Source organism: Vigna unguiculata, chromosome 9 (genome assembly GCF_004118075.2).
Source record: "Vigna unguiculata cultivar IT97K-499-35 chromosome 9, ASM411807v1, whole genome shotgun sequence".
Classification (NCBI taxonomy): Eukaryota; Viridiplantae; Streptophyta; class Magnoliopsida; order Fabales; family Fabaceae; genus Vigna; species Vigna unguiculata.
In genome coordinates, this window is record NC_040287.1 from 22,793,713 (window position 1) to 22,806,900 (window position 13,188).

The window sequence follows — 13,188 nt, forward strand, 5'->3', positions numbered from 1 at the left end:
GAGATTTGGCTGTGCCGTGAAAGTTGAATATTATTGGACACTATTAATGTTGTTGTTGTGTTGTTTTGGATTATTTTCTATAAGTAGGAGTAAGAAATGTAATATATTTTTTTGTTGATAGATTGAGTGTTTTTATAATGTTTATGTGTTTTTTTCAATTTTAATAATAGATTATGTTCTAATATATGTCACTGCATTAAAGTCACAATTAGATGAACAAAATAAAAGAAATGAAGAACGTGACAAAAGACTTGATGCAATCATGAACTTCTTTTCTCAAAATTATCAAAGTTAATTGCCTCCTGAGTTGACTATGTTCAATCCTGCACTAGTAATGTTTAAGACTGCATAACTTCTTTTATTTTTCAGAGTTTACATTTGTAATTATGATTCACATTTATATTGTAGGTTTCTAATCAAGGAAGTGTGCCAACTAATACAACAAGTTCTGGACATGAGGAAAATCATATGTGATAGTTGAAGAATATAATATAATGTGGAAGTTAGTTGAATCATTTTATGTTTTGAGAACCATTGCAATACTTCATGATAGTTTTTGCTGACTAATATTGTACTTGAATTTGAATTTGTATATTTGTTATACTTTGATATATACATTTAGTATATATATGAATTGTTATAGTTTGTTATACTATGAATACATTTTGTATATGAGTTTATATCTATTTATGTATAATTTCATTAAATATAGATTAAAAAAATAAAATAAATGTAAATAATTGTGATTGAAAAAATATATATATGAATACATAAATGATAAATGAGTAAAAAAATATAATAATAATAATTTAAAAATCTATGGTACTTTATGGAGGTTTTGAAACCTATAGTATTTTACGGAGGTTTGAAGTCCAAGGTATTTTAGGGGGTTTTGAAACCCCATGGTATTTATGGGGGTTTTGAAACCTATGTTATTTTATGGAGGTTCTAAAATCCATAGTATTTTATGGAGGTTTCAAAATCCATGATATTTTACGAAGGTTTCAAAATTCATGATAATTAACCGGGGGTTTTAAACCCACAAAACTTAACTGAGGTTTTAAAACCTATGTTAAATACAAGAGGATAAAAAACCTCTGTTATTGATTGATGCTTCCTGGGTTCGTAAAAACCCCGGCTAACACATTCTCCAGGGATTGTTTAGCAGGGGAAATCGAAACCTCGGGTAAAGAACTTAGTAGAGGTTTTAACCCTGGGTAATGTAAAAATAAACCTCTGTTAAAAATATTTTTTCTTGTAGTGAATTTTTTTACAAATTTCAATACGGGTTGATTTTTGACCCGGCTCATCTAGAACCCGACTCATCCGGGTTGAACCCGTGGTGAGCCGGTTGGCTCACCAACCCGCAAATAAAATGGTACACAAGAGTTTTTTTATTAAGTTGGGTTTTACATTTGGGTCATGTAGGCTTTTTTTTAGCCAACAGATAAATAATTGTATTTTTTTTAATTAAGTGAACTTGTGAGCCAACCCGTTTAACCCGACCTGCCAACCCGTGGTGGGCCAGGTCGGGGTTCGAATTTTTTGGCTTGCTAAAAATGAGTCGGGTTGGGTTGGCTCACTAAATCATCAACCCGTGGTGGGTTGAACCATGTCGGGCCGAGTTACCCGTTTTGACAGCTCTACTCTTACCCCTAATTAGGGGCCATGTCTGTTGGGGTTTCCGTTAACCCTTCAAATTCAAGCCAAAACCAAAAATAGCAAAAATAAAGTTTAGTTTGGGTTCTCCAAGGCTTGAACCCACAACCATACCAATTCCAAATCCATGCTAACCATCAAGTCAATTTATGTTTCTTGTTAACTAATACAATTCAATCATTATGTCATCGTTCCACATGCTCAAACATATTATTAAAATAATAATAATTAAATAACACACATAGAACTCGAACCCAAGTCCTTTCACATAATCAAAGTACTCTCAACTATCTGAGCTAGTAATTTTCCACATCATACCAATCAAAATTTAATGCCATAAAGGCTTCTACTACCCGCATTTAGTAATTATTTATTTATTTAATTAATTAAATTCTTCGAGTCTTACATATCTTCTTTAGAAGCAATGTAGGAAAGCAATGCTGCATTTGGATTTTCATAGTTGCAAGCTCATATTTATCCTCACAAACTTGTCATTTGAATTTGGAGAAGTTCCACTAGATGAAGCAAAATTCATACCATATTATTTTGCACATCATCATCTTCAATAGCCTCGTTAAAATCATTAACATCAGTCAACATATCTTCCATTGGATTTCGAGATTCTAAAATATCTTCAACCATATCTACACTTGTAGTAGCCAAAGGTTCGCTTACACTTGATCCTTCACCATGGAAATACCATTTTTTGTAGTTTTCAGGAAAAGCTCTACATGTTAGCTCGAAAATAAGAAAAATTGATAATATATTACATATTATATTAGTTTATATATTCAAAATATGTCATTTAATAAAATTATCTAATAGTAATAATATTTAAATAATTATTGTTTAAAAAATATATTTTACTTTGATTTTATTTTAAGTAAGAGAAATTTGATAATATAATAGAAAAATAATAGTAGTTTGAAATAATGATTTTAAGAAAAATACAATAATACTAACCTGCTAAAATTGTTGATATTGTTTAATTATATCATCTCCAGATAATTGTGTAGCAGATGGACGACTTTCTCTAGTGTTATCAAAAGCTTTTTTCACCATTTCTCCAATAATGACCTAGTGGAAAAAGTCGACCACTTCCTATATAACAATTTTTTTCCATTTGGTAAACTTAATGACCATGTATCCTTCTTATAACAAGGACAAACAAATTTTCCTTTAGTACTCCACCTTGATAGATTTCATATGCAGGAAAATCATTAGTAGTCCACAAAATATAGGCATGTAATTGAAATGTTTCTTTCATTGATTTGTCATATGTCTCTACACCATTATCCCAAAGTTCTTTCAATTCATCGATCAAAGGTTGTAAATACATATCAATGTAATTCTAGGAGCTTTGGGACCTGGAATAAGTGTTGACATTATGAAATAAGGATCTTTCATGCACATCCACTACAACAAATTCAAAGATTAGCGAGGGAATAATCCCTGCTAATTCCTTGCAAAATCATTCAGCTAGGAAATAGTGAGGAAATAGCGAGGATATTGAATCGTAGCTAAATTATAGGTAGCTAAATCGCTAGGGAACTACTTCGTAGCTAATCCTTGGTTAATCCCTAGCTAATTCGTAGCAAAGTGCTTGTAGCAAATCTCTAGCTAATCCTTAGCAAACTAGATGTAGCAAATCCCTAGCTACAACCTTTTTGCTAGAGATTAGCTACGGATTTACTACAACTAGTTTGCTAAATATTAGCTAGAGATTTCCTACAAGCATTTTGCTAGGGATTAGCCAAGGATTATCTACGAAGTAGTTCCCTAGCGATTTAGTTACCTATAATTTAGCTACGATTCAGTATCCTCGGTATTTCCTCGTCATTCCCTCGCTGAATGATTTTGCGAGGAATTAGCAAGGGATTAGCTAGGGATTATTCCCTCGCTAATCTTTTATTTGTTGTAGTGATACTCTAGCTTATATTTTAACAAATACAAGTTATATTTTTTTGTGTTAAATATGTTTTTGGTCCCTCAAATTTTAATAAATTTTGGAATTAGTCCCTCTTCGAAACTTGATACCAATTTAGTCCTTCATCTTTAGAAATGTGTGGATTTAGTCCTTATTATCAATTTTATTAAATTTATTTGATGTTTGAAGCGCATTTCATGATAGTATTTGAATTGTTTACACCATTTGACACAGTTTCGCTTCAATGTTAACTTAAATATTATCATAAAATGCATTTACAATGTCAAATAAACTTAACAAATTTGATAAGATGGACTAAATCCACACATTTCTAAAGATGAAGGACTAAATTGGTATCAAGTTTCAAAGAGGGACTAATTCCAAAATTCACTAAAACTTGAGGGACCAAAACAATATTTAACCCTATTTTTTTTCTTGTTAATGTTTTAAAATTTAAGGATATATATTTGAATTGGGTACAAATTTTAAGTTGAAATATGTAGATGCAAGAATATTTAGAGACATCAACTTATTTTATGATTTTGTTCATATGTTGAAATTTTTGTGTTACCATGGCCATTGAGTTTACTTTATATTTCAAATGTTTCTTTATTTGTTATAATCATATTCAAAATAATTTTATTTTACTATTACAAAATATTTTAAATGTTAAATATTGTTTCTTTATATTGTCCAGGATAATTTGAAAAATGTGGGTGAGGTGTACGAGGAAGAGATTTCGAAAGCACCTATACCATTAGTTAAACATTTTTCATTTGTATTAGGAACAACACCAAATCATTTTTAAGGTATTGGAACTATATCAATCATAGAAAAATATAGAGAGACAAATTGTACAAAATCAAGTGGAAAATGCACAAAAAGGAGCAAGTGATCTAGAGTTAGAAGTTAAAAAGTTGAATAGCATTATTCAAAATCAAGAGGAAACTAACATTCAACTTCATAATGAATTGCAATCTCAACGACAATTAATTGAAGATCAAGAAATTATTAGAGATGAAAACGCAACGTGATCAAATGAAGCAAGATATCGAAATAGAGATGAAATGCCAAATGACTAATTTATTAGGAAGCCCATCATTTAGTGGATCAAATGTTCCCTCAAAATGAAATAAGTTGTATTATTAATATTTAAATTTTTTAATTAATATGTCTATAATTTCATCTTTACATATTTCTAAAGTATTATTAAATAATTATTTTATTGATATTAAGGTTTTACTTTGTTTTATTTTACAGGATCAAAATCCTTGAAGATGTTGACATGAGAAGCTAAGGTGGTTTGTTTCTTGAAGATTTGATGAAGATTGAATGAAGATTTTTTGAACTATCTTGAAGCCATTACCATTGAAATGAAGCCTACATTGATGAATGAAAGGAGATTTGATGATATCCATGGTGATCAAGGCTGGAACATGTGCTCTCCATGTAGTTACATCATTTAGAAAGTGTACTTTAAGTTTGTAATTCATGTTGTAGACCTTATAGCATTAATTAGATGTTTTTTTGTCTTAGGTGTGTATTTTAATCTGTTGAATTGTTTTTCAATAGGTTAAAATGTCTCTTTTAGTCTGTTGAATGGTTTTTCAACAGGTTAAAAGGTTGACTGTAGTAGTTTTAAACTGCAACAAATTCAATCAATTGATTTAGTTTTTAATCGACTGCTTTCACTTAAGTCAAGTGAAATCAACCGATTGATTTGAAAATCAACCTGTTGAATTTCGTAACAGTTTGACTATAAAAGTTGTGATTTTCGAAAGAGAGGTAAGTTGATCATTTTAGAGCACGAATTTGTTTTGGAAACTTGTGGAAACTCTCTCCTTCATGATCATACGTGTTGCAGCTGTTGAAGATTGATCTTTGATCAATTCTTGGAGCTTTTGGCTTGGTTTGAAGCTTGGAGAAAGTGGTTTGTGGTAGGATGGGTTGTGCTACCACTGAGGTTTGATCTTTCTCAAGCTTTGTGTGTGTGCCTGGTGGTTTTCCAGATCTACAAGATGGTTCTTGCTTTGCTGGTGTGATTCTTGTGTGATTCAAGAGTTTTTATGGTGTTTTTGCATATTTTGGAAGTGTAAGGGTGGATACTTTGTAAAAATTTTGAAATAGTGCAGAGTCAAGCTAAGGTTGCCTTGACAAACTGGATGTAGCTCAGGTTTGAGTGAACCAGTATAAAAATCTCGTGGTGTCCTCTCTTCTCTAACCTTTCTCTCTTGCATTTTCATTTTAAAGTTTAAAGAACTTGTGCTTTAATAATCTTTTTCTTGTTCTTGCATGTTTTCATAGCATTTGCAGCATTGAGCATGTTTACATAATCATTTGGAACCTATCTTGATCATTATTGTGTATTGTTCCTGGTTTAAAATATAAATTCGCATTTCTGGATATTTCCCAGTAATTCAGTTGATTGTTTTCCTGTTTCAATCGGTTGATTATACTAGAACAAAATCTATTTAGTAAAATCAATTGATTAACTCTGTGTTTGATCGATTGAAAGTGTACAATTCAGTATTGTTTGCATCCTAACTTGGTGATCTATTCTGTAAACACCCAATTTTGTCTGGGCAAATAATGTTGTTTTAAAAATAAAAAAATATAAAATAACAATAATAATAATAAAAAATATATAAAATAATAAAGTTAAATAAAATTATATACATACATATATATATATATATATATATATATATATATATATATATATATATATATATATATATATTCAAAAATAAGTGTTACATAAAAAAGAAAAAAAATAATAAATTGTTAAAAAACTTTACTATTGGGGGGAATACTTTACTTTTTACGAAACAAAAGCTAAAACTTCTTCTACTTTGGTTCACGGAACAAGCAACAGGGAAGAAAAAAGAATGGAGCAGTGATAGAAACAACAGTGCAACAAGGAATATAAACAACATGCAGAATCAAGTACAAAGGGAACCATGATAGCAAAAAAGCTCAGACATTAAACAAGGTACGCATAATCTTCAATCTTCAAATTTTTGATACGATGTTCTGCCCATTCTATTTTTTTGTTATGCGATAAAGGGTATGAATCGTGAAATCCCTACATCTGATGTTGCTTGAAATTGTTAATCAGTGAATTAAAACTAGAAAATTGAAAATAAAAGAGAATTGGGTTTAAATAATCTGAAATAGAAAGGAAATAGAAAGGGTTTGATTCACTGTAAACAAATAGAGGCTCGACAGTGAGCACTGTTATTCTGGAAATCGTGGGGTAGCCATACTTGGTGTTAGAATCCTTTATTAAAGGTAGTTCGCAGTGCACGGCAAGGGAAAGGTGAGTCATAGTTGAAACAATCTTGGTTTGTGGAGATGAACGGTGGTGCCGCCACTGTTGGTGGTGGAGCGATCGTGGCCGGCGCCATTTTTGGCCGCGTCGCTGCCGACGGTCAAGGTCTCAAGTTGGGGCGGCAATGGTGTTTTGCGGGAAGGTAGGAGACGAAGTAAGAGTTGAGATGTTGCGTTTTTATATGGCTTTAGGGTTTGTTTAAGTTTTTGCTTCGTACATCACCACAGTTCATTCACGCACCACCCCCTCTTCTTTTTTTAAGGTTAGCAGGTTTAAGTTTTTTCTTCATGCACCACCACAGTTCATTCACGCACCACCTATATTTTTATTAAGGTTAGCAAGTTTAAGTTTTTGCTACGTGCACCACCATAATTCATTCATGCACCACCTATGTTTTTATTAAGGTTAGAAGATTTAAGGTTTTTTCTTCACGCACCTCCATATTTCAGTTTATGCACTCCTACTTTTAATATTGGATTTTGTTTATTTATTTGCTTCATGCACTCCCCAATGTAATAACCCCACCCCGCTTACATTAAGTTTTAGTTTACTTTACGAACCCGCGTTTTCACTTAGCACACACCCCACTCCTTTATTTTCTTCTTAGATATAATGTGTTTACTTTACTTTATGCACCTCGCGTTTTACTTTAATGCACCCCACATTTACTTTATGCACCCCGCGTTTCTCTTTAAGTACCACATTTTCGTGTTTTGTAAGTAAATTTGACATTTCAATCACGTCATTTTCAAAAATAATAAAAATATTTTTAATTGAAATAAAAATTAAATAACTTTCAAAAAATGATAAAAATAAGAATAAATAATAATTTAATAATAATAATATTATTATTATTATTATTATTTTCTTTCTCTTTTAGTGTCTAATCGACCACTCACGTCACACGACATTCAATAAATAAGTTATAAAAATGTGTTTGGTGTCTAATTGACTGCTCGCGTCACACGACAATCTTGTTTTTTAACAAATAAGTTATAAAAAATGTGTTTGGTGTCTAATCACCCGCTCGCGTCGCATGACACTCTTTTTCAAATATGTCAAATGACATATTTCAAAAATTAAATCATTTAATCAAACAGTTTTATAAAGAACTACGTAGCCCTGATTTCTCATTTTTTCTTATGAGAATACGTAGGACCAAGGTTAAGCCTTGTCGGGTCCTTTTTAATCAAAAAATAATTTTGTTCAATATTTTCTTATGGGAAAAATAAATATTTAAAGGATTAAACACATCTCTTTTGCAAATTTAATTAAAGGTACCGCCTTTGGACGGGCGCTGTAGGGTGCTAATACCTTCCCTACGCGTAACCGACTCCCGGACCCTAAATTTGGTTTTCGCAAATTTTATTTTATTTTTATGGTTTTCCATAGTTTTCCTGAATAAATGGTGGCGACTTCTAAATCTCTTTTTCTAAATGAATTTATTTTTAGTTCGTCGTCCCGTCACGATTTAGGTTACTATAGATGGCGACTCCACTGGGGACACTAGAGAGTCAAGCCTATTTAATCGAATATGCGAAAGCGATGTGTTAAATTTAGATGTTTTGTTTTACCCTTCTCGATTTATGTATATTTTATATTCCTGTTGGTGTATGATATATTTGTGGATATTGAACCTTAGGGTAGAAAATATGTTTTTGTATGGATCTCTTTTGCAGGTGGAGGTTTAGGTTTGCATTTTTTCTCCCTTCACACACTCACCTTATATTTTGTACATGACATGAGCGAGGCCTTATACTTGGGTCTGAGTAGCTTAGAATTAGAAGGGGATTGTGTAGTAGTGCCACAGTGGATGTACTTCCCAAGTGGTCATTGTAAGAACCCCAACTAGAGTCTGTTTGCTTCAGTTGATACTCTTACATCGTGTTGTTTACCAACTGTTGTGAGAAATGTCGTGAAGTGGGCTATAGCTCTAGTGACCTTTTATCCTTAGGAAATAGGAGACTATCTTGGTGAGCACATATACCTACCTTAATCCTATGACGCGCTTAAACCTTATAAGGCACGAAAGGGAGATGTGTATTCCTATAATTCCTTTTTCTGTTTATTTTATTTTATTTTGTCTTTTATTTTTATTTGTATTTGTTTCTTTGTGTTTTCCTTTGGGTTGTAATAAGTTATGTAAATTATTCATAGCATCATGTAGTCTATAATTTTTTTCTTTTTTTTTGTACGTTTTCATTGTATTCATTCTAGGTAGAAAATCATAAAGCTGTGTCATTTTCTTGGAGAAGAAATGGAAATTAATAGGGAATCTGGAGTTGGAGAGCATTCTGGTTCAGAGTCACTAAAAAAGTAGTCAATTAGAGCAAATGAAGGAAACTTGACTTATCTTCGAGAGTTGGTGGGGAAGATGAAGACTATCCAGAGGAACAATTTTTGAAGGAAGTATGGGAATTTACTGAATCTTCTAGAGATTGATACTCAGGTTCCAGCTGTTACTGCTTTGATCCAATACTATGATCCGCCGCTCCAATGCTTCACCTTCAAGGATTTTCAATTAGTGCCGACAGTAGAGGAATTTGGGGATATTCTAGATCTACCATTAGAAGGAAAAATTCCTTACAAGCATACAATGCAAAATACATCTGTTTCAACACTAACAGGAATTTTGAAAATACACCCTGTAGAGTTAGAAGGAAAAATGATTACAAAGGGAACCGTCAAAGGCATTCCTCAAGGGTTTCTAGAGGGGCATCTACGTCAATTGGTTGATAAAGACATGGGGGAAACATTCATGGATGTATTGGCACTCATTCTTTATGGCATTATGATTTTCCCAAGCATCGATAACTTTGTTGATCTCTCAGCCATTAATGTTTGCATAGCATATAAAATCAATGCAGAAAATCCAGTCACAACAATCTTAGCTGATGTTTATGGAAATTTGAACATGCGTTATGAATTTAAGAAGAAGAAGTTGTCATGTTGCTTGCCAGTATTATATAAATGGTTTACTTCTCATATTAGTCCAAATTACAAGCCAGCAGCTAAAGGAGCACAAGAATGGGCGTGTTGTTTTGCTAAGTTACATAATGGAATGATCAAACGAGAGGTATCCTGGCAGCAAAGATCACATATCATACATTGTGGGGAGTACCCAAATGTACCTCTTATAGGAACCAAATATTGTGTTAATTATAATCCGATATTAGCACAAAGACAATTTGGATATCCTATACGAGGTGCACTAAATCCAGAATCTTTAGTTGCAGTGTGGAATTGCTATGAAGAAGGGACTTCTAATGATTTACTCCGACGAATTAGAAGTGCTTGGGACAGTGTGGTGCGTGCAGAAAAAGACTTTAGGCCATGGGTAGTAAAGGAGAAGACATCTTATCAACAATGGGTTATGGATAAGGTTAAAGGGGTGAAGCTACCGTTCAAACCAGTTGCCTTCATGCCAGAACAACAAGATGTGGAAAGTGAGGAAGTCAAAACCCTTAAAGAAGAAATAGAAAAGATGAAGCAGAAAAATGTTAAGCTTGTTAATGATCTTCAGAAAGCTCACCATGAATATATAGATCTCAAACATGACAATGAAGCCAGGATCAGAACTTGTGATGTATTAATAAAGAAGTAGAGAGAGGAAAGAAACCATCACATTAGAGTACAACAAGATCTCGAGGCAGCTAACAAAGAGCTAGCTTTGAGAGGCAAAGAGAAGAAAGCGATGGCATTGTCTGAATGTGAGAAAATTTCATTATATGAAGAATTGGCAAGAGACAAAAGGGAGGCATTAAACAAGCTGCGAAATGCTCAAGTTAGGATTAAGGAGATGGAGCAACAGACAGAAAAAATGACAGCAGCTTATGAGGCAAAGCTAGAAGAAGAGCGTTGGTATAAAGCAGAGTTAGAAAATGACATACAGTATAGGAACAAAGAGTTTGAGAGACAATATCAGCTTATGAAGCAAAAGTGGTTGAGGAGAGTTGGTACCGGGCATAGTCGGAGGAGGAAAATCAGAGATTGATAACTGAATGTGCTGAGTTAAAAGGAACTTCAAACTATTAGAGAGGATGTTTTCCAAAGTTAGTAGCTATAACCAACGGAGCAATTGAAGATGTACCCGGGATGTTAACTGATGCTGAGATTGCAATGCCTATATTCAATCCACCAAAAGCAATTGAAGATTTCCTCGGTTATTGCAGAGAGCTTGTAGGGGAAAAGAAGAATATAGTGGCTAGAGCTCGAAGTTGATGTTTATGCTTTCTTTCTTTTTCGTATTGTTATGAACTTTTGAACATTGTGGATTTTCTGATGAATCGACTACTTTATTCCGTGTTAATTTCCATTATTACTTGCAATGTTATTTGCACAACTTTATAGTTTCTAGCTAGAATGTTTGCATTTGCATTTGTCTTTTTCTTTTCCTTTTTCCTTCTCATTTCATTTGAATTAAATAGAAGAGTGACAGTAAGTGAATACGACAAAATTTCCGAGACACCCTTATAGAACTCGGGCAAATTTCAAAACAATGGAGGATTGGGAAAATGCACATGAGGAAGTTAAGGAAGAAATTAGCCAAGTGAAGGGTGAAATCAGCCAAATAAAGGATCAAATGGGTCAGATCTTGGAGGCATTGAGGACTATGAAGAGTTCAGGAGAAAGTTCAGCAGTTGACGGTGGTACTTCATACCCTCCAAGATTTCATCCTCATGTATCAAGTGGACCTCCAATTTGCCCACCACATCATCAAGTGAGTCAAGGGACATCATCTCAAGCTTTTCCACCTTATGGCTTACCCCTAGGTTACACACCTCCAATGGCAGAGTATGTAGAGCAAGTTAAGAATCCATTTTCTGGTGGTAATACAAGCATACATGTTTCATCACCTAATGAGCAATTCCAAGTGTCAACCGGGATGGCTGATTTTAGGAACCATGTACGCCCAGGGGAAAGTGTGGTTGGAATCACAACCTATACAGATCCTAATGTATCGATTCCACCACATGTTTCGACTGTAGGTGTGGGTTTACAAGAAAAGACACTAGCTCAAGTGATTTCATCGAATGAGAATAACAAGGGAAAGTTAAAGATATTTGAGGAAAGACTACGGGCTATTGAAAGGAATAAAAGTTATGGATTTGGTGATGTTGTAGGCTTATCTTTGATCCCTGACGTGGTGATACCCCCTAAGTTCAAAGTGCTTGAGTTTGAGAAATATAGGGGGACTACGTGTCCAAAAAGCCATATAACAATGTATTGTCGAAACATGGCTGGCCATACCTATGATGATAAATTATTTATCCACTTTTTCCAAGATAGCCTAGCTGGGGCAGCGCTGAATTGGTATATGCATCTTTAGCTGACTCATATTCATTCTTGGGTGGATCTAGCTGATGCTTTCATAAAGCAATATAAATTTAATATGAATACAACACTAGACAGAATACAATTCCAAAATATGACAATGAAGAAAAAGGAAACTTTCAAAGAGTATGCCCAGTGTTGTAGAGAGATATCTGCCCAGGTTGAGCCACCACTATATGATAAGGAGATGGTTACAATGTTTGTGAATACACTACAACCGCCATTTTATGAGCATATGATTGGGAATTGGAATATATCTTCTAATTTTGCGAACATTATCATCATCGGTGAAAGGATTGAGACTGAGATAAAAAATGGTAAAATTGCATATGGCCCCCTAGTGGCTGCAAATACCAAAAAACCAAGTTTTAATCAAAGTAAGAAAAAGAAGTTGAAGTTCACGCCGCATCCGCATGGGATAACCGTACACCTGTTAATTACCAAATACAGCCTATTTCAAACAAGCAGTTGCAACCTCAAAAAGCAGCTGCTAGTGATAGTGAGAACCTTGGTCAAAATACCAATACAAGAAGGGAGAGGAAGTTTATGATTTTACTCTCATTCCTATGACATACACAGAGTTGTTATCAATGCGTCTTTGTAAATCTTTTGTTGCAATTTGCCCAATGAAACCACAACAACCTCCTTTTCCCAAGAGTTATGATCCAAATGCTACATGTGACTACCATGGAGGGGCAAAGGGGCATTCGACAGAAAGGTGTTTTCCTCTCAAATATAAGGTACAATCTTTAATTGATTTTGGGTGGTTGACATTCAAAGAAGATAAACCTAGTAATGAAGAGAGAGCTAGTAAAAGGTGAATATTATCTAAGTAATGCATGTGCATTCCATCCAGGTGCCGAACATTCTATTAAGATTGTGTGGAGTTCAAGCTGGAGTTGCAAAAGCTAGTTGATAAGCATTTCCTGCAAGTTTT

General features: G+C 33.6%; 2 protein-coding genes across 2 annotated transcripts; both read left to right on the forward strand.

Annotated features, from left to right (window-relative positions):
* The first annotated feature begins 6,940 nt into the window (after nt 1–6,940).
* LOC114163565 lies at nt 6,941–10,521 on the forward strand. The gene is made up of 2 exons (XM_028047870.1): nt 6,941–7,022; nt 9,353–10,521. Exons 1-2 carry the CDS (start codon nt 6,941–6,943, stop codon nt 10,519–10,521), a joined length of 1,251 nt encoding a protein of 416 aa, XP_027903671.1.
* Nucleotides 10,522–11,415: 894 nt separating this feature from the next.
* On the forward strand, nt 11,416–12,246 carry LOC114163566. The gene has a single exon (XM_028047871.1). It carries the CDS (start codon nt 11,416–11,418, stop codon nt 12,244–12,246), a length of 831 nt encoding a protein of 276 aa, XP_027903672.1.
* Nucleotides 12,247–13,188: the final 942 nt, after the last annotated feature.

Coding starts and splice junctions, on each gene's coding strand:
- LOC114163566 (XM_028047871.1), top strand. CDS start 11,416: ATGGAGGATTGGGAAAATGCACATGAGGAAGTTAAGGAAGAAATTAGC.
- LOC114163565 (XM_028047870.1), top strand. CDS start 6,941: ATGAACGGTGGTGCCGCCACTGTTGGTGGTGGAGCGATCGTGGCCGGC. Junction 7,023..9,352: donor CGTCGCTGCCGACGGTCAAG/GTCTCAAGTTGG, acceptor TGAATCTTCTAG/AGATTGATACTCAGGTTCCA.